General features: G+C 38.1%; 1 protein-coding gene across 6 annotated transcripts in view; it reads right to left on the reverse strand.

Moving 5' to 3' along the window:
* Nucleotides 1-21,629, reverse strand: part of EML1 (EMAP like 1) — a 122,012-nt gene that overhangs the window by 39,429 nt on the left and 60,954 nt on the right. For 3 of the 6 annotated variants that reach the window (XM_032188353.1, XM_032188352.1, XM_032188350.1), the window contains exons 2-4: nt 13,258-13,440; nt 7,320-7,452; nt 1,622-1,672 (exon numbers count right to left, since the gene is read on the reverse strand). In XM_032188353.1, the coding sequence (XP_032044244.1) occupies nt 1,622-1,672; nt 7,320-7,452; nt 13,258-13,440 (367 nt within the window). The remainder of the gene's footprint in view (nt 1-1,621; nt 1,673-7,319; nt 7,453-13,257; nt 13,441-21,629) is intronic. The other 3 variants (XM_032188356.1, XM_032188354.1, XM_032188351.1) reach the window with 2 other exon arrangements.

Consider the following 21,629-nt stretch of genomic DNA (forward strand, 5'->3'; position numbering starts at 1 on the left):
CTATTCCTTAGTTCATCAGAAATGATGGAACAACTGAGCCAGAGTCTCTCTGCAAAGCAACCACTTTTCTAAGAGGAAGCTCCCACCCACAGCAACCTCCGCAGGGCAGACACATCTTATGATGCATCTCAGGTAGCGTCACAAAAATCTTTCTGGATCATGCAGTGGTAGAATGGATGCTCAATGCTGCATTTTTGTGTTAAAAACAAGCATCATTCAGATGATCAAGCTGAGAAAAATAACTTCCTGTGGAGAGAGAGACATAAGAGAGCAAACAGAATGCTACACACAGGGACAGACTGAAAAAATCATGGAAGAAGCAAAAAGGCAGTGAGAAGCATTTAATTCTGTTGTCACTTCAGGAATTAGTGTTTCCTAAGCTAGCCTAAGACTCTTCAAATCATCTCAATGTCAAATGCATGGGGAAAAAAAACCTCTTCTGATAGATTAAATAATATGCTGCAAGCACTTAACTCTGCCTCTCATCATCCCATGTAATATTTCTCCAGTTTAACATAAAAGAAGCCCTAATACCAAAAATACTCCACATAAGATATCTCCATTAGTGTAAGTCCTTCCACTAGATTATACACACTACTGCAGAAACTCTCACTTACGATTTTGTAGGATCAAACCTTTCTTCCTCTGTTAAGGAAAAGATGCCGTAACAAGAGGCAATATCAGCCTACATTGAAATTAAATTAAGGAAATCACCAAATTATGCTAATATTAGAAACGCTGTAGCAATTGTTGAAGCAATTTTAAGCTAATTTAATGTTGCATGGGGTTTTATGTTTATAGCTATCAACATTCAAAAGATGAATGGATGGATAAAAAAATGAATGGGACTGAAGTTTAAATGTGCAATGCTATCTGCTTACTGAAGAAGTCTCTTGTCACTAGAAAACCTACTTTTACCACAACAGAAGAAAAAAAATCTTTTAAGCTCTTTTATTACCATTAAACTAATTAGTAACGCCACCTTCTGACAAATTTTATTTTACATTTTCAACACCACCAGCAAAAGCCCAGTGAGAAGCATTAGCAGGTGATCAGGAAGAGAACCGCAGCCGGATGTTTTGATTCCATTACATTAACTCAGTTTTGGCATAACACATTTTGGTAGCTACAGAGTTGAACACCGACTGTATCCATTGCTACAGCAGATACACTGTCACCTGAGGGAGAACTTTAAATGATAGGAAGTATTTGTTTAACTTCCAGGGCTATAAGAGTGTAACTGGATTCCAGAATTTGGCTTCCAGATTAGTGATGCAAAAGGAGAGGCATTTGCAAAATTGTTAAAAAGATAACATTTGTTAACACAATTTTTAACTTAAAGCAATGTGATTTAATGAAATATTGTTTTAGTAAAAGTGACGTTAGCATAGAAGAACAAAGATATTGTATCTGAAACTATCGTCTAAGTATAGCAATGCATTTATCATGATGAGAAGTTTTAAATTTACTTCTGAAAATGTTAAAAATGGGAATAATAATTGCAGTTAAGTTCTACCATGTTAATGTTGCTACTGAAACAGCCACTTTCTATGTGTCGAAACAGAACAGAAAGGAAAAACAACTGAGCTTCAACACTACAAAGCTATTAAGGATCCCTCACCTTAGAGCAGGCTTTTTCAGTTTGCATGCATTGAGAAGATTCACAGACCTGCTTAATCCAGATCGAGAGGTGCGTAAACAAAGCAGAATAAAAAGTGAATGCAACAATAAAACGTGGAAACAAGACATATAAAACAAACTTACATTAAAAGACATTCGCATGCGTTCAAGATATGAAGTCACGTGCAAGAGTGAACAACACAGCGCTTATCGACTCGGATAGATGTTTGATCATTTCAAACCATACATTTCAGAACACCAATGTATCTTTGAATGACAAAATCTTAGCAACGCTCCAAATACACTGACCATTTTGAAAGCTACTAAAAACAAGAAAGAAAAATCAAAGAGGCTATCCGAGGAAACAGACAGATGATCCTGCTAGAAGACAAAAGACTATTTAAAGAAAGCAATGGTAAACACAAGAAAAGAAATCCTCACCCATTCACACACATACACACACAGCACTGCTCAGCTTGTTTCAAATGGTTGCATCACTGGATTGCAGAGAGCAAATCTGGCCAATACATACATAAATATTTATACACACACGCATATAAGTATGTTTAATTAACAAATATTGGGGGGGAAAAAATAAAGCTTTCTAATAAATACATAAAAATAGTGCACAATGCTCTTAGACAGTAGCCAACAATATTAATATTTTGAAACTTGTCTAGCACTCTTTCTGACCCTCATTTAAATCAATTAGAATAAATTCAAGAATAATATACGACTTCAATTTCATTATGCCTTTGAGCAAAGCACACTAATAACTTTAATTGTTCGAGATATAGTGAAGTGGCATAATAGTTTGCCACTTGAAGTTCAATGGAGAGGTTTTTTTTAATTTATACTCATTTTATTTAAAAACATTTTCTTTGAGAGTGTTAAACAGAAGACTAAATTGAAGGTTTGATACAGAGTGTGTGTGTGCCAGTTACAAATCATTGTTGCCCCCAGAACAGAATGGAGAACATTAATTCCAGGAGACTGAACAATTTCCTAGGGGCCATGTGTTTAGAGTTTAGAAGAACAGGAATTCATCATATTAAAGTATTTTATTCTCCCTACAAACAAAGCTTTTTTATGTTTTCTTTGTTCCAGTTTCTTCCTTTTGATCTCCATTGTCAGAGTTTTGCAGCATTGTAATGCTTTACAATCTGCTCAAGAAGAAAGAATGACTGATTGTCTCTTTTTGAAAGGCAGAGTATATGCTAGCCTACGGTCTGCATCAGCATCCCCACTGGGAAAGGTACTGTCTGCACTCTCCTCCCTTACATTTTTCTTTTTTTTTCTTTTTTTCCTTTTTCCCCTTCAACTATTGGAAACAAAGCTATCCTAGATGAGTCACAAAAAGCTAGATTTTAATAGGGAACACAAAACATTACTACTGCATGCTGGACACATTCCAAAGGCAAATTTAGTGTTAAGCAATGAACTTCAAGCCACATTACATCTGAAAGGAAGAGTGCTGGGGGAAGGGAAAGTTCTGTTCATGATACAAAAAGACCAACTTATTTTGAATGAAATTTTCAAATAATTATCCTACGCATAAAATTCAAAAATAAAAATATGGCAGAGTGTAAAAAGCTGGCACACAAAATAGCTCAATTCCTGACTTCTACAGCATACACTAAACACGTGAAATTTAAAATCACATTCCCTGAGATGAGTTTCTTTGTGAAGACGACTTTCAGACACTTTATAAAGACAGGCAATTCTTGATTATCTGTGTCAGGTGATTATCCAGTCCATCACTAAATCACTTCAGCTCTGCAGCAGCCAGCTTGCACCTGGCAGCCGTGCAGCTTTGCAGCACGCGTTGGTGCTGGATCAGAATCACCAGCATCACCAGGTTTTCTGTTTTGCACTGCATTATTGCTGTGTATTTTTATCATCTGATTGACCTGTGTCTTGTATTTTTTCCTATTCAGGTTATTTCATTCCTTCCTCAACTTGGATAATTGGGTTCTGGCTATACAAGAGCTGAATGCTGAAGGGGGTTTGGTGCCCTCAGTTCTAATTGAAGTCGGAGTCAGTTGAGGTTACCCAACATTTTACAAGATCTGGTTCTAATTAACACATTAGGCCTTATAACAACCTACTGATACCCAGAGATGCACACTTTACATATGGAAAACCAATATGCATAGAGGTTAAGTGATTTGCATAAGGTCATTGAGGGAATGTGGCAGAATCTGAATAAAAACTCTGCTAGTTCCACCCTTTCAGCCTCAAGCCTTTTTTTTTTTTTTTTTTTTTTTTATCTGCAATTTTATATTCCTGCCAGAAGAAGTCATTTCCATTTCAGATATTAAATGGGAAACTGGAAAACATAGTGAACTCTGAACTGCATCTCCTTGGTAATCCAGCAAAGGGGATGAACAGTATACCAACCTGCGGGTTCAAATGAGTTTACCAATACATTTAAACACAGCTACTGTATGAAATGAGATTGTAGACTTATTGATAAGCACATCTATTTCTAAGCAATGGCATGTATGGACGCACACTTGATCTCCACAGAGATTATTTGCATGTATTTATACAGATACACGACATGCTGTTTCAAGGGACAGATCAAAATCACTGCAGTTGGATACCACACGTTAGGTAACCTCGTTTTTTAAATGAGAGAAAGGAAGAATCAGAAGTTACTTATTTGTAAATCCCCTTTTCATAACAGTGTTCAGATAAACATTTGGCAGGGATTCCACTAACCTAGGTGTATGTCTCTTTTGAAAATATGCTCACAGTAGAAGATGATGAAATTTTTATTATATTAACCATAGCATATATTTGTAGTTCACAACAGCGGACTGAAGGTTTAAAATAAGATTCATAAAAGAAGTTTCTTCTTTAAAAACAAAACAAAACTTTTCTTTCACTTTACCTCTCAAATTTTACTTTTTTTGTTTGTTTGTTTTTTTTTAAAGTTCTGAAAAACTGAATTTTTTCATTCTGCACCTGTATTATATAGGAAAAGTATTAAAGTATCCAAGCTGAAATTAAGTTTTAAAGCATCTATAACCACTTAATACTATTTGGAGCTGCTATTCCACAACATCACGTTTTGGACTAATAGAATACCTACATTGTGAAGTAGTGGCAGTTTTAGAATCACTTTATATGAGAAGAGCACTATAAAACCATGGCAGTGGGTGATATTGGCAGTAGGGTGATGGTTGGACCAGATGATCTTGGAGGTCTTTTCCAAACTTAATGATTCTATGACATTAGTAGAGATGATAATTTACAAAGTTATTAAAAATTACACACTATAAACTCTTCATCATTAAGTGAAGCTTCTTAACAAGTTCTACCCACCTGAAAAAAGGGAACTATTTGACCTTGCCGCTATATTCATATTACCTTTATGCATACCCACATACAGCTCCTGAATGCAGAACAGCCCGTTATAAATACAAAGTATGAATTAATTTATATTAATGAACTCATCTACTTGACTATTCGCAAGTAAGCTACATGGAACAGTTAAGACATAACCTTTGAATACTGAATACTTGGAGCATGCTATACTACAAAACACAAAATCCCCTAAATTATTTTAAGGGTCGTTATCAAAAACTAATGATTGTAGAGAACTATTTACTAAAAGTTTTGTACAGTAATTCATTAAGAAGGTCTTTTAACACTCCCCTTCAACACTTCCTCTCAAACTGTATTTATAGCTAAGGCACAGAAATATACTTTAATATAGTTTAATTTAAAATAAACTAATAAATAAAATTGAATATTGAATTAAATCAATACAGCATTTTAGTGTTTGAAGGGAATAGGAATTCTACAGCACCCGGATTTTTTTCAGGATATAAGCATGCATTCCTAGATTTAAGCACTCTAATAAGCTTCTGTCTATAACAGACAAACTACTCATATGTATTTTTTCTTTCCTAAAATGGAATACACATTTTAATATTGCATATTTAAAGCACCTTCAGTTCAGCCCCCATAGCAAAAAGGAAACATAAGAAAAGGACATTAAAATCCTTATGCTTTGGAAGATTTCACTCACAGACGAGCCAAGAGTCATTAAACACTCCCTAAGGAATCCCCTAAGGACTTTCCCACTAGCACAGAGGGCATCCAGACTGCAGGATATATTTATCTACGGGGACTGGGAGCTTTGCAGGCACTGTCCGATGGATGGCTTGAGTTATGCAAAGGCTTCTCAGCACAGAGAAAGGACAAGTGTGATTTTCACCTCCATTTGACCCACCCTGCTCTGGAGCAGAAAGTCCTCCGCTGAACCTTGGATAGCGAGCGTACAGACTTGCAAGTCACACCCTTTGTACACAAGTGAGGCAGGGCAATACTTGTGATCTCACTTTGTTTCATAATTACCACTTAAAATGATGTGTTTAATTAACAAGAATAAAATTAGAATTATTGAGAAAAAAAAGCTTGCAAAGAACAAGTTTACTTCAAAATTCACCATAGTGAATCAAAATAGTGACTTTTTTAATACTAATCATTTTTCTCTTTAAAAGACAGGTTTTTCCACCCACTTGCTAAATTCTGATAACATAATTCTGATAACAGAAACGTTTATACAGTATTTACCTTCCTTCTCTTATCTTAAGGGCTGATTCAAGCAAACCTACCAAAACCTGCAGCTGCTGTGAGCCCCGTTTCATAGAAGCCCAATTCTATTTGGGTGACACTGAAATAACTACAGTGCTTTCCACTATTAATTCCGCATGGCACAGCCTCTCTATAACAACAAAACCCAGAGCTTCTGGAAAACCAGTTGCCTTCAAATGAGTAACAAAAAGAGTTGCATACAGTCACCATCTCCCCTTTAAGGAAGACGTCTCTTTACAAAGGAAGCCTCAGCCCTTAGCATGTTAATACTCTCATTTCCACAACTTGCCTTCCTCAGAGATGAGATCATCATCTCCAAAAAATGCTAAGGATGACACACAACAAAGTGTTAAAAAAAAAAAAAAAGGCAAAAAAAATCCCCCCATAGCATTATCTTTTACAGGCAAACAGTACAACAGACCAACACCACAACTATCACACACAACTTGAACTTGCTCCACCCAATCCGTTGCGTTTCTTATAACCTACGTGTACAAAACAAGCATACATGTCGCCCGCAAAAACACACACACACAAAGCAAATTGAGTAATTATTAAAGGGCATAAATACATGCTAATGGTAAGATACATAAAACTTGATATTCTCATTTGCATGACTGTCCTAGGCATAGAATTCTCTTCCCTGAGATGCTTATAGCATTGTGCAGGCAGTTTCAAGATAATTTTTACTGAGAGAAAACAACCATAGGTGACATGCTGATCTGTAATGATAGCACAGTTACTCTCCAGACTGTTTTCTAACAGCTATTAAAAGAATTGCTGCCATACTTTTCATGTCATGTTACACAACAGTAGAAATACGTTATTTTGTTAGACTACAGCAGCAAGAAAATAATACAAACTAGTAGATTAAGCATTGTGTGTTCTTTCAATATTCGCAGCAATAACCTCAATTCCAATTAATTAGATCAAATAAGTTTAAAGTTTATTAGAATGAACTCCATCTCTCTCTGAATTAAATACATATAGACCACTGCTTTGAAAGTAAGAAAAAAAACACGTATTTGGATGCTTGAAGGAAGAGATTCATTATTTTCTCAGTTTAACAATTATAGTGTTACATTATGTACCTTTTTGCTGCTGGTGATACAGTTTCCTTTCTGGTTCCTGATGGGGAAGGTAAAGAGCCACTTGGTTTCTTTGGTAACACAGTTCCATTATTAACAGTAGTCCTTAAAGGCAGTGTTTGTACCAGAGGTCTTGCTGTAAAACAAGCAGAAGATGAAATCATTGGTTTTACTTTCTTTTTTTTTTTTTCCTCCAGAAAACAACATTAGAATATTTAAAAATATCTGTCTTGTATGCCATTTTTGTTTCATTATTGCCAAATTTACTATGGATGTGGAATTTAAAAAAAAAAAAAAATCCTCCTTGTTATTTATAATGACATGAAATCATCTGCATATGGATTCATCACACAATTCCATAACTGTCACACCTGTAAAACCCTACTCTAGCTCAATCAGCTTACTGGTAAGTGCAAAGGCAGCTATTGCCACCCAAACCAATCCTGCTTTGCTAAAAGAGCATCTGTCTGTTGCCCACCTGGATGATGCTCAGAAATGTGCTAGAAATGAAAGCAGGCTGCTACCCCAGGAACTCCTGCCCTTTATTCCTTAACATTCATACAGGTTTTCCACGAGCAAATAATCTGTTAATAAATCCTTATTCTCCATCTACACACACACACACCTCTTATTTGAAAGAATGTGGGCTTCTGTTTGACAAACAGGAATTTTATCCCTCAGTCAGAAAAAGCTATTGAAAACACCAAAACTGTGGACTTAATAATAATTTGACACTATCTATTTATGTTCTGACCAAATGTTGGCTCAAAAAAAAAAAAAATTGTTATACACATCTAACTTGTAACTACTATTAGAATAACTGAGAAGTTCCATTCAAGTACGTTAGAAGTTAGTTACAAAACCAAACAGTGGTTAAAACTGCAAGCAATGAGTACTTACATGAGAACTAGGGCAGAACATACCCTGGAAACACAGACACAAGCATGACTAGTGCTCTCTGCACAGCAAGGATGAAAACCAAATCTTTGTATAACACTTGAAACTTGACAGCACGCTGTATTACAAGCTATCTTTGTAAAGATGCCAAAAATCTCTGGGGTCAAAGAAAGAATACCCAAGGGAAACTGAACAGCCATAAGCCACTTAAGAAACACAGGAGAAAATATCTGACAATCTTGTGAAGTTCAGTGAAAATACCTACGGAATACTCTGGAAAAGAAAAACAAAAAGATTGCTGAGGATAATCTAAAAAGTCAAAACAAAGAAAAACTAACAATTACAGTTCTAGATTATGTTATGATAGCATCTTATTGCAGCAGACTGCAAGCACGTATTGACTTGTTCACCTGAAGTCATATGTACTGAGCAAACAAACAAAAAAATGGAAGCCTGTGCATTGAAAAGATTGCATCAGTAAATATTATCTATTTGAGTGCAAGTTTCAAGACAAATTATATTTGCCTGACGTGTACCAAAGCAGTTAATTTGATTAAAATATATACTTGCTTGTTACGTATTCATCATATAGTTACTTCCCATCAGTAAATATTGAAGCAATAAGGACTGTTTGGCTTAAAGGAGCGAAGGATGACATGAAACCAGGTCAACAAAGGAAAAAGAAACAGCTCCATGCCCACTGAGACAGCCTGTAACTGCGGAAGACTGAATGGGTTGACCAGTACCATTCTTAGCAAGGATACAAAAAGCAAGAGCTCTCTTTTTACAGGCAGCTTTAAGGAAAGACTAAAGACAAAAGTGGGGTACCTTCCAGCCTTGTTTCCATGATCTATTTTAACAGACAGCTTGCTGCCTTTAGAGCTGTACTGATTTTTCAGAGAGACAGAGTTAATTTTCTTCATAGTAGCTTTTATGGTGCTATATTTTGGATTTGTGACCAAAACAGTGTTGCTAGTGCACTGATGCTTGAGTTATTGCAGAGCAGTGCTTACAGAGTCAAGGTCCTTTCTGTTTCCCACACCATCCTGCCAGCAAGAGAAGGCTGGGGGTGCACCAGAAGCTGGGAGGGGACACAACCAGGGCAGCTGACCAAACTGCCCAAAGGGATGTCCCATGCCTTAAGCGGTCATGCTCAGTAATAAAAGCTGGGATGAAGGGGAAGGGGTGAGGGAGCACGTTCAGAGTGATGGCATTTGTCTTCCCAAGCAACAATTACAGCTGAACATCTGCCTGCCAGTGGTGAGCAGTGAATGAATTCTGGATTTTGCTTTGCTTGCACGCACAGTTTTGCTTTAGCAAGTGAAGTGTCTTTATCTCAGCCCAGGAGTTCTCACTTTCACCTTTCCAACTCTCTCCCCTGTCATGCTGGGGAGGAGTGAGTGGCTGTGTGGGGCTCAGCTGCCTACCACGGTTAATCCACAGCAAGAGGCAATACAAAACAGCTAAAAGTTACTGTGCTTTTGCTTCTCACACTTAAAATAAAAATAAATTAAATCAGACATCATGATCCTATTTACTTCTACTCTATTCATTCCACAGCTCCATGCCCTACTACGTTTCCTGACTAATTACTGTAATGCCATAATTACTTCATGTATTACTGTGTATTTAATGTATAATTAACATATAAAACAGATTCTGTTGTATATTAGAGAATCAGATGGCTGCAGTTAAGCAGTTGTATTCTTGTTTCCTGTCACGATTTCTGTAGCTCACAAAACTTTCATGAGGCTTTGAGATCATAAGTTAGAATAATAAAGTTAAATAAACAAATGATTAAAACATTTTTCCTTCTTTATTGTTATATAAAAAATGCCTATTAAAAGGTAGCTGAAGTGAGCTCCAGCTGGAGGTTATTCTCTTAACCTTATGAAATTGAAGCTAGCAACAGCCAGTAATAAACCCTGCAACTTTTAGCAGTCAGAGGTTTTTGCTTCAGATCCAGCCCCAGCCCAGAATCCACGCTTGCTGGAGGTTTAAAGATTTACCCACATGAGCAGATACTACAGAAAGCAACAACACAGAACTCTCATGGCACACAGAAAAAAATACAAATTATTCAATTAATCCACTATTTACTCTGGCACTACTTAGTTTTTTTACAAAGCTGTTTCATACCAGTGGTAATTGATGTAACAGTCAAACAACTCCAAGCGTGTCATTACTGTTAGAAGAAGTGGATGTCAGCAACTCAAACACACTCGTATTATTTCTTTGTCAGTAACATTTATTTTGGAAGTTCTGTTGCTTCAAGGTCTTACCTGTGGTAGCAGTACTGACATGTTTACCAGCCTCAGCAGCAGCTTTTTTAATCATACTCTGATCTATGGATTAATAGGGCCATTAAGTTTACAAACAAACCAATAATTGCAAAAGGAAAGAACAACAAACAAGAGTAAAACAAAGACAGGAAGCCATACTGAACTCCACGAAGTAGCTGAATTAAATAAGGAAGGGGAAAAAAAAAAAAAAGCCACCATTAGTGAAGGAGCTCCACAAACAGCAGATAAGCAGCTCGGCGCCTGTGACTTACACTGCTTTTATGCTGCCCAGCTCAAGTCTAGAGCAAGAACGCACACAGACTGAAAACAAGGTTGAGCTCTTTTCCACTGTATGTTTGAAAGCCTTAAGCTTGAAATCTTTAAAGCAATTTTAATTATGAAGTACTGGGAATATGTTGTTTTCTGTCCCATGAAGCTTCTTGTTCCAGACTTTAAACAGTACATTGGGGATCCAAAAACTGCTTCAAAGGGCAGAACCACCCTAGGTCACGCACACACTTAATTCTGGACTGAGCAAACGAAACAGCACGTATGTACTGTGCTTCAAATACCAGTTGTGCGGATGAGATTTTGATGACGCTTTGTGAGACCAAATTCCACTTTTAAAAATTATAAGTGTGGAATTGCTCATTAAATGATCAATGGAAAGAAAGCAGATCAGGTCACACTTAGCCCAAGAGACAAAACACAAGAAGCCACAGTTCCAGTTTCACCCATGCCCAAGCAAGTGTCTCTCCTACCACTCACTGTTAGGAGCCACTGAAATGCTAGTCCAAGTTACCAAAATGAACTGAAATGGAACTTGGTCTTCTGGGCTAAGTGATTGCATGCGGTCTCTTATAAAGAAGCTGGGCCTACTACAGGGAAAATGGGCCATCATGGGAAATGTACATGACAAAACAGCTGGAAGAAACAAACCATCAGGATACCTCACATTCTTTCATGTTTTAGAATATGTTTAATAAGCCTGACCATACACTAATGGTACAAGCGCTATATACTAGGTAATGGATGAGCAGTTAGCCTTTATAGCCCCCGGTTTGCATTGTCACATGTACAGCTTCTTACACTGCAATTTCCCACATACAATCAGAAGTATTTATGCCACATGCACATTTTAAAAAACAGCCATAGAAGGCAGAAATATAGGCTTATAGAAGTTTTTTATGAATGTACTTTGAACTATGGCTTTAACTACCTGCCATAACCATGAAAGTCTCTCCCAATTTACAGTTCTGTTCACAGAACCCATGAAAGCTCGGCTCTGTATTTTGATAAGTAAAGCCAGCAGGCAAGAAGAACTGATCTGGTTACAATTCAGCAATAATAACTAGACTTTATTTCCTCCACACATCAGATAATAACTATTTTACAGGCAACATAAAGCCTCTTTATCCCTTGTACAACCACATTTGATGGAACAGACTACCTTCAGTAACATTCAACTTATCAGATATTTTAAATATTTTTTTGCAATTGAACAAACAAGGACAAAATGAGGAGAATACAACATGAAGGGAACAGAACGGGAGAACAACATCACGGACATTTAATACATATTCTATCCAAAAAATAGCATCATATACAATTAACTAATCTGGCTCTGAAATTCTGTTCCTTTCTCTTTTCCCCTTTTCCAGATCCAAAATATTAAAACAAACTTAAGATCTCAGTTCAGCAAATTAAGTAGTTCCTTATGTATTCTGTTAAATCAATGCCTAAAAGTAAATATCTTGCACAAAGTCACAAAGTAAAACAATTTGTAGCTCTGAAAAAGTTATGAATCCATAATTAAGTGACACTTCCTACACGTATTAATACAAATTAAAATTTTAATTCAAGACATCATGGTTTAGACAACAAAAAGACTACAAAGTCAGCCATACTTTTTTTTCTTATCTAGGTTGCCATCACTCTTACTCCGAAGATTACCCAAAAATAGCTCACATTCTTCCACTAAGCTCCAAACAGGCAATTTTCCACGCCTTTACAGACACACCGATGACAGTACATCACATCAGTAGGGTTCTAATAAGCCCTTGCCTCAGTGAAGTGCTGGACATTTAACTCAAGCCTTTCTGATTGCCTACAAGCCAACATATTCGTGTAGGAAATGGACCAGGCAAGAGCACTCTGCAGCGCATGTGCACAACACAGGACATCGCAGAGTAGCAACGTCTGTTACAGCTTTAATCCAGCTGGCTCTGGATCTGCTGTGCTGTAGCTGATTCAGGCACCAACTGCAGCTGTACTTTTCCTTTTTTTTTAATCAAGCAGCTGGTGTTGCACCATCTCGTTGATCGTATCACCGTGCCTCCACCATCCAGAAACGCTTGAGTTATTTTTAACTGAAGTTGCATTTTGCTTGAATTTACAGTTATTTTTTTCCCCCATCAGAAAAACTCTTACAAGTTTCATCCACAGAAGATGAAACATTCCCCAAAGAGTTTATAAACTAATTTTGATAAAAAGTCAGGAAGTGGTAGCCAAAGTTCAAGGTAGGCTGTGGAATAAGCAGTAAGAATATGAAAATGCTTCAGTGACTCATAGGAACTTTAGAAGGCTTGCAGATTTAACCATTGAGATTTGTATGTGTTCTCTTTAAGGAGCTAAATTTCAAACTTTTTTTTTTGATTTGCTGATTCTGAGCATTTCAAAGATCTAAAGAACAACCTAGTTTAATACACAAAATGTTTTTATTGACTTGCACTACCTATTTTACATATATCTGAAATGCAAACCTTTGGTAGGTCCTTTCTTGTTCTGCATGGCCTGTTGTTCCTCTGTAATATTCAAGCGTCGAACCACATCAGCAAGGGCAGATTTAAGCAGCTGGATGTCATCTTCTTGCATCTGGACACGTTGCTCCAGAGAGGCAATGCGATCCGTTACCTCCATACTGCTTGCAGCAGAGGCACTGTCATCTAAATTAAACAACAGAAAGAGATGTATTACCAACAACATATAATATCAAAGATATTCCGTTATGGTTAAGCAGCTGCTGGTAAAAGCAAGGATTTTTTTCCTCAAATCTGATGACCTCTGGAGGAAGAAAGTTTTTAAGCAACCAAAAGGAAGAGATGGAAATTCAACAATTGAACGGGAAAAAAAAAATAGAATACCTAAGTAAGATGAGATAATGAAGTTGGCCTTCAGGACTACTGATTGTGAATCAGACTATCCATGTGCTCTGCAGTTCTGAACAATCACCATTCAATATTCTACTTAAAACAACTTTCAAGTATCGGCAGTCATTTAGATAAAGACCTACACTTTCTGGTATTTTGCATACACTTCTAGATTTTTCTCTCTCATATATGTGATAGAACATGTGTATCAGACAAATAAAAGCAATGAACAAGCTTACATTTTTTCAAGTATCATCTACAGACCGGAGAAAATATGTTAACCCATCATAACTAGTATATACTTGCTTGATATTTAAACTAGTAACCACAATCATAGTTCACTTCTCCCTAAGTCCTCATTAGAATCCACGGCATACACCTCTTCTGCCTGTTAAAGCCAACCTCTTTATGAAGAAGCTAGTATTTGCTTTCATTTCTTGTGTACTTTATTTCCTTCCATCCCAAACCAGATTTTTCCACTTCACATGTACAAAGGCATAAAATGAAAGTTAAATGGCTTGTGCATAACAACTAGTGCTGAACTTTAAAACAAAGTCCTTCTAACAGGAAAATAACAGTTTCAACTTCTGAATGCATTTAAAAGCACACCCAAAAATGTTTATACATACAAACATTTAATCAAAAAGGTCTGGGGAAAAATAGCATTTAAAGTTAAGAACTTCTATTCATCTCTGATCCAATCAAATGCAAATTGTTTTCAAAATCTGTTCATAAGCTGCTCTTTGGCTTACTCACTCCTCACACCCCCAGCAGCTATCTGTGGTTACCAAAAGCAGACTTGGAAACAAATACTGTAACAATACTGACAGTCCATAAATAATTACAGGCTAATATCGCTTAGGCTGCTTGTTAATTCTGTTACAGAATTTTCAGAGTGTATTTTTAAAACACACATTAGGATATTAAAGCTTTTATGCTGAACACAACGGTTAACGCAAGTGCCCAGTTCTGACAAACTAAAACAAAACTCGAGCTCCTGAAAAAGTTTCCTCATGACACGACCAAAACGCTTTCCAAACTTTGGCACAGTCATGGTTCTGCTCAGCACAGGCTTCTGTAGGGCAGCTGGGACAGGTAATTAATCCCCCAAATCAGATGGGCAGACATGCTGGCAGCAGTATGAGCTGCCTGTAGAACTTAACCTTTCCTTGTACAAACAAAAGGCCCACGCTGCTCTAATGACTTTACACTTTAACTCAGCTGGAAATAACACGGATTAGCATACTGGACAATAGGCAACCAAATCAAAAGCTTGATTTAACCAATATGAGCCAAATTCAAACTTCAGCCATTCTGCCAAATTCAATATGTTATGGCATAGTTCTCTTCTGAACTCCGTAAACAGCCAGCTCCCAAGATGGGGGCAGAGAAGGAAACCCAAGGGGATATCTGTTGATGATAAAGTGATTTACCCGTTACAGAAGAAAGACATCCTCATTGAAGTATCAATTACTCTAAAGTGTAAAGCAACAGTAATTTTGCTTAAACATAACTCTTCAAACAGTAAAGAAACTGCTGTATTTGCAGTCCCTGACAGAATCACCGCCACTAATCACCACCAGGACATACATCTCCTCCTCCCTGCCCACCTCCAGCTGTCACCTCAACTCTTCCCCTTGCATCCCTGAGGACCGGCAAGGAGGAACAGCCCCCTATCCTGGGCACAGCTTGTCCCAGACTTCCACAGTTATCACTCCTCCAGCTCCACCTGCACCTAACTCGTGTTCTTGCTGCAGCCTACAGCTTGCTCTTGAATGGAAGTTGCCACACTGGATCCAGTGCCCTCCAATGTATTTAGAAAAAAAAATAAGTTTCTAACAGCTTTCAGTAAGATTATGACTGAAGACAAGGTGTGTTAAGAGTCCAGCTACAGTTAACTTTTCCTTGTCTTTGCATACATGTACAAGTAAGCTATGAAAGGAATATATGGAATATAATAAATATAATAATATTCCATATAATATATGGAATACAATAAAGAAATGTTTTCTGAAGAATGTGAAGTTCAATTCTGAAACAAGCAGGACCCATGCATTATGCAAGGTGAGGATGGCATGTTCTGGCAGATGGGATCACCAGATCCGAGTCTGTTGAGCAATAAAGTTACAACTGAAACACAAGCAAATAAGCAAAGCGACGTTGTACCAAAACAAGAGGAGACTAATTAATTACATAAACTAACCAAACAACCACAAAAAAAAGGTCACAACAGATGTTATCTCCTCTGCTCACAAAAGCAAGAGCTGTATTGTTGTCTTACTCGTGCTTTGCCCCTGCAGCATACAGCTCTTTGTCACAGCACAGAACAGTCATAGGGCAGTTCCTAACAAATATATGTAAGGGAATAGAGACTGAGCAGAACCATCTTGTTATTGCTCCAAAGCCAATATTAAATGTAAAGCAACTACATGTTTCATAGCTAGAGTGTCCAAAAGAGAACTACAAAGATGATGAAGGGTCTAGAGGGGAAGATACATGAGCAGCTGGGCTTCTTAAGCCCCGAGCAGAGCAGGCTGAGGGGAGGCCTCGTGGCGGCCTGCAGCTCCTTCACAAGAGGAGCGGAGGGGCAGGCACTGAGCTCTGCTCTCTGGGGACAGCGACAGGACCCGAGGGGACGGCATGGAGCTGGGACAGGGGAGGGTCAGGTGGGATATTAGGAATTCCACATTTTCTCCTATATAAAACATTCTTAAGCATCCTGCCCAAAACAGGCCACGCCAGGAGCACGAGGGGCACTGAGAAAGCACGCGGTGCCAAGAGGTGACAAACTGCCTTGCCTTGGGATGGCTCAGTCAGAGCTGCATCATCGCTTTCATGGTCCCCACGCATGCTGTCATGGCAGCTGGGTTACATGGATTTTCATGGCACAGTTAGGTTAAAGCAACTGCAGGACACACACTTTATCATAAGGACATAAAAAGCCTCAAAACACTTCATGGTTATCCCAGGAAACACAAACCATGCTTTTAAAAGAAAACCAAAAAGATAGAATTTGTGCAGTGGTAATACACAAATTTTACTGCATAGTTTTACAATCTTATAAGAATACCACTACGTCAGTACGCGTTGCTTTTTGTGACCATAAATCCAATAACTCTAGCAAGTTCTCAACACTGTCCATATACTTAGATTTGGTGCCCTCTTTGCAATCAGCTATCATAAAAACTACAGCTGCTCACGATCTTGAAAGGTACACGAAGGACACCGTAAATCCTAACAACTTATGCTGAAGCATTACGTACTGCATCACGTCTACTCAGCAGTCACCACCACCAGTTTTGCCCACGGACCAGCAGAACAGCCATCCTATCGCCTACACCAGTAGCACCCATAGCCTGTTGGAATTAATCAACACCCTTTTTTTTTTTGTTTGTTTTTAAAGAAGAGGAAGATGGGAAGAAATAAAACGAAAATAGGAATGAGAAGAAAAAAAAAAAAGTATTTTAAGTACTTTTATTTTTAAAGTGAAATGTATGCAATTTGTTAGTTTTTTGGTTTTTTGTTTTTAAGAGCTCTTAAGTGAATCATATTCTACATGTGCTCATTTATTTTTATGGATTGTAGTGCAAGTCTAGATCACTATCTCATGAGATTAATGCCACCTACAGTGTCCAAAGTTAGATAAAATGAGGAAGTATCAGTTCAGATGCCTGTTTTATCATTATAATACACATTTATGTTAAAGCTTGGAAAGAACAGTCATTTGTCATTTATGCTTTGCTGAGATTCTGCAGGGTTTAGAGAATACACACAAAAAAAAAAGGGGGAATGTTCTTCCTGCACTCTTTAAATTTTCCAACCAGCTAATCCATGATCTCATAGATTGGAAAGATTTCTTGTGGCAAACTAGAAGACAATACTGAGTCAGATGATTAATCTGCTTCCAGAGCGTCTTCCAGTTTTTCAGCAATTTATTACTTGAACTTAGCCAAATGTGAAGAAACATCTGAAGCACAGCCAACAAGAGGATGTGCACACTCTTTGCAAGTCAAAAGGATTGAAAGTTTTTTTTCTTTGTATGTAGGGTAAAGCAAAATGACACGCTTCCACTACTAGTTAGAGGTAGGCATATTAAAATGAATGCTATTTTCTAGTTTTAGCCTGACGGAAAACCTAAATATGAATTGTAAATTAATGATGTAGGAAATAAAGGAGTTCTCAGAGTTAAAAGCATTTCTTTTCGGAAAAAAGAACAACAACAACAGGAAACATTTATTTTTGCATTGTCAAGTGTCTGTAGATTTTCAAGATGAGTAAGCTGTACAAGTGTTCACTTATTTTCCGCACATTGTTAAATACAAATATAAAAAAGCTAAAATTAAAACAGACTTGGCATTTTTCCCCCAAAGAACTACTTCATTAAACAAACATATTTCACCTTTGCCTTATGCAGACATTAATTTTGAGACTATGCTGTCCAGCTCAGGCCATGACAGCTGATTAAGTAATGGAAACATTAGATACTGATTCTGACTGGTAAGCAAGTTTGAATTTATTCAATCTACATTGTCTCCTTAGCGTACCAATTAACAGGATGAAATTGTAAATGAAGTACTTCCCCAACTTTTCCGGATACATTCTGTGCATTATGCATTTGGAAAGAACCTAGCACGATGCAGGTGTGCTTGCCAGACACCATTAGAGTCCTCACTAAAAGCAGCCTCTTACAGCCTTGGCCAGAGCTGTCCCTGAACTCAGATGCACTGCAGAATATCAGAAGAGAAAATCTAAGCCTTCTAGAGATGGCAAATTTCAGCAGTGGTCTTCTGCAGAAGTTAAATGATAACATAAATGATGGAAACCATGGCAAAGGATGGCAGAGAAAAGTCAGCATCACCCACACACAGAGATGCGTTCCTTCTAAAGCAAAAACACAGACTGTCAGCAAGCCTGATCTGAGCTCAACTGGTAGTAATACTTTGAGATATCAGCAAGTACATCACTCTCCACACTTCTCCTGAAATGTATTGGTACAAGTATTTACATTCCTTGGAAATCACTAACTTCAGCACCCCTAGAGCCTTATGAAACGTGCACGTGGACAGAGTTCTCTCCCTTCAGCCAGGCGTATGTCAGAGCACAAGAGCTGCTGAAAAGCCCATGACACCAAAGCACGGCCCCACAGCTCAGATTAGACAGGGCCATCCATCAGTTTTGACCTAGTATGCTAGCAAAAGCAGGTAGGAATACTAAAGATGTTACACTTCCAGAACAATTTTTCGGTTTTCAGACTCCACTAACTTTGCAAAGCTGTCAGAAGCTGCACATGTCACTTGGTACACATTTGGCAACCTCCCCTTCTCCTGCCCACATCATCGCTGAGATCTCATGCAACAAATCAAGTTACTGGAACTATTTTCTCCTTGGGAGTCACACTAGCACTAACTTTCAAACGATCTCTCTGCCTCACCTCTCTCGATGCCATCTGTTTAGCCTGGAACTATAACAGTGCAGAAAAAAATCCCTATACGGCAGGCACCTTCCACTTTAAATCCTGTCCTCCCTTTTTGGTTCATTTAATGCATCTTTCAGTCTGGGGCACAAAAGTCAGCCACATAACCCATTTTATTGATACAGTCTGTCTGAATTGTCAGCACCAGAGTGCTAAAAGGAGAATTAGAAAGAAAAACAACCATTAAAATCTAAGGTTTAAAACAAAAAGATCTTTCAAAATGAAAATGAGCGATTCGCTGTGGCACTTAAACAGTGGAATGCAGCCACGACACAGTTGCCAGGCTCAGACGCAAGATCTGGAAAGTACCAAGCATTCTGGTGGCTCTTTCTGCGGCATAATGTCAGCAGTCTCTGGCAGACCAAAAGAATCTCTGTGCAGGAGAACAATGGGAAAATAAAACAGCAGTTTGGTTTCCTTTGACAACACAACACCAAGCCCCTTTGTTTAAAAGATTAGTGTCGACAGCATCACACAGGCTATCTTTCCTCCATCCACTTCCCTGATGCAAAGCATTATACCATACCTGAAACACAGCAGCAGCTTTCCAGGCTCGTCTCTGGGGAACAATGACAACACATATGTGCAACAGCTTATCCGAAAGTCTGGTACGTACTGGACTGGTGTGCTAGACCCTGATTTGACCAGATTAGAGCTTTCCTCTGTGAGAAGCAAGTGGATTTAAAGCCCAAAATAATGTTATCCTATTTAAGCTTGTTATTTGGTGTGGTTAAGAGAAAAACCAGACAGAAATCTTTAGCTATGGTTAAAGCTGTAAAACTGTCTTGCTTTACGTGAAGTCCTGGAAAGCAAAAGTGCTTGCCAGCTGAATGCTACAGGAATGAACTGTCAAATCCTCAAATTGCATTTTATTATAAAAACGTATGATAGGATAAGAGAGCAAACACCACTTGTCTAGCTGGGAAGCTTTGATTCTGGGGAACAAGAAGTTGAATCTAATCTTTAAACTTGATAGCTATAGACCCAACATACCTGTCTCTAAGCCTGTGTAGGTACAGCTGCGTGCAGTCTCTGAACGGGTAGGACAACTTTTCAGTTCAATCCCTATTCAAATCAATGTGCTTAAGAGCGATTAGCATCGCAAGGAGCTGCCCTGGTTGGATACAATCAGGTACATCGCACAGCAAAGTAATCTGAACAGACCAGATTAGTTTTTCCATGTCCTCAGAAGGTATATGTGTGTAGGAGGAGGGAGGACAGCACTATCCCACATATCCACCTAATGCTGTACTCTGCATTGCACTAGGAACACATGAGAAAGGTGATGTAGCAGGGACTATATTAAAAATAACATAAATCATTAAATGAGAACAGACCATGCTTAAACTATTCTAGAAGTTGTAACCCAAATATGTGTATTCTTTATATAGACTACAGCTGGTTATTTTTGTGAGCAGTATTTTCTCTTCTCCAACATAGCTAACTATTGTAGTCCAATATCTGTAAAAGTCTATTACTGTATTTCCAAACATTCACTGACAAATAACTTGTCCTTTTACAGCTTCACCACTAGAAAGTTAAAGAAAAGGAATATAACTTCCTAAAATTAGAAGCAGAATGTGAAAAGAAGGCAATCTATAAAAGCAATCATCACTGAGAATCTCACAGCTGGGTGCTCTGTATTCATTAACAAAATGAGAAAGAAGAAAATGATCTTAACAGAAAATTCTCAGAAAGTTCCTCATGGCTAACAAGTCAGCGATTGCTACAGCAAAATTATAAGCATGTGCCCTTGACCTGCCACTAGCTGACAAGCTGAAGCCAGCAGCTCACTGTTTTCTCCCTAGCAGATGGTAGATGAGATGCAATTTGGAAATCAACCAGTTAAAAATGATCTTCCCCAACAGAGCCCTAGTGAAAGACAGAAGAAATTTTCAGCATGTCAATAAATTAGAGGAACTTTCATGAGAAGAGCTTCATCAATGCAAACGCTTTACAGCTCGGAGTTACTGTGCAGGCTCTGTCGAGCATGCAAAGCAATCGGGAACGGCTTACCAAATTATCATTGCTCCTTGTTTTGCTGGGAGCAGTCTGTACAATAAAAAGACATTGTAAACAAAACCCAGGAGAGCAAAGACAGCATTCTGTAGCCATAGTATTACTACAAGGTCAGTAGTTTGAGAAAAGTGACCCCATATGATCTGCCTGGAGTTAAAAAGCTAAAGATATAGCATAACAAGAGCTTGCAAAGAAAGGCAAGGGTGGTGTCATTACCAGAGCTACCTAAGGGCAGCAGAGCCAGGCAGAGCATAGCTGTGTTTTCCTGTTTTGCATTCTAAGTGATGCTCTGAGGAACACGGCTGTACCACCACCACCTTAGGGGTAAGGGAGCAAAAGCACACGTGGAACGTGGGAGAGCAGCTCCATAACTCTGACCTTCGTGGCAAGGTTACTGCTAAGTGTTCAAGTCCTGTTACCAAAACCAGCAAAGGATGAGTTCAGATTTGTCACATGATGCACGCTAATAAGACTTTCACTTTTGTTTTGCACT

Source organism: Aythya fuligula, chromosome 5, assembly GCF_009819795.1.
Source record: "Aythya fuligula isolate bAytFul2 chromosome 5, bAytFul2.pri, whole genome shotgun sequence".
Classification (NCBI taxonomy): Eukaryota; Metazoa; Chordata; class Aves; order Anseriformes; family Anatidae; genus Aythya; species Aythya fuligula.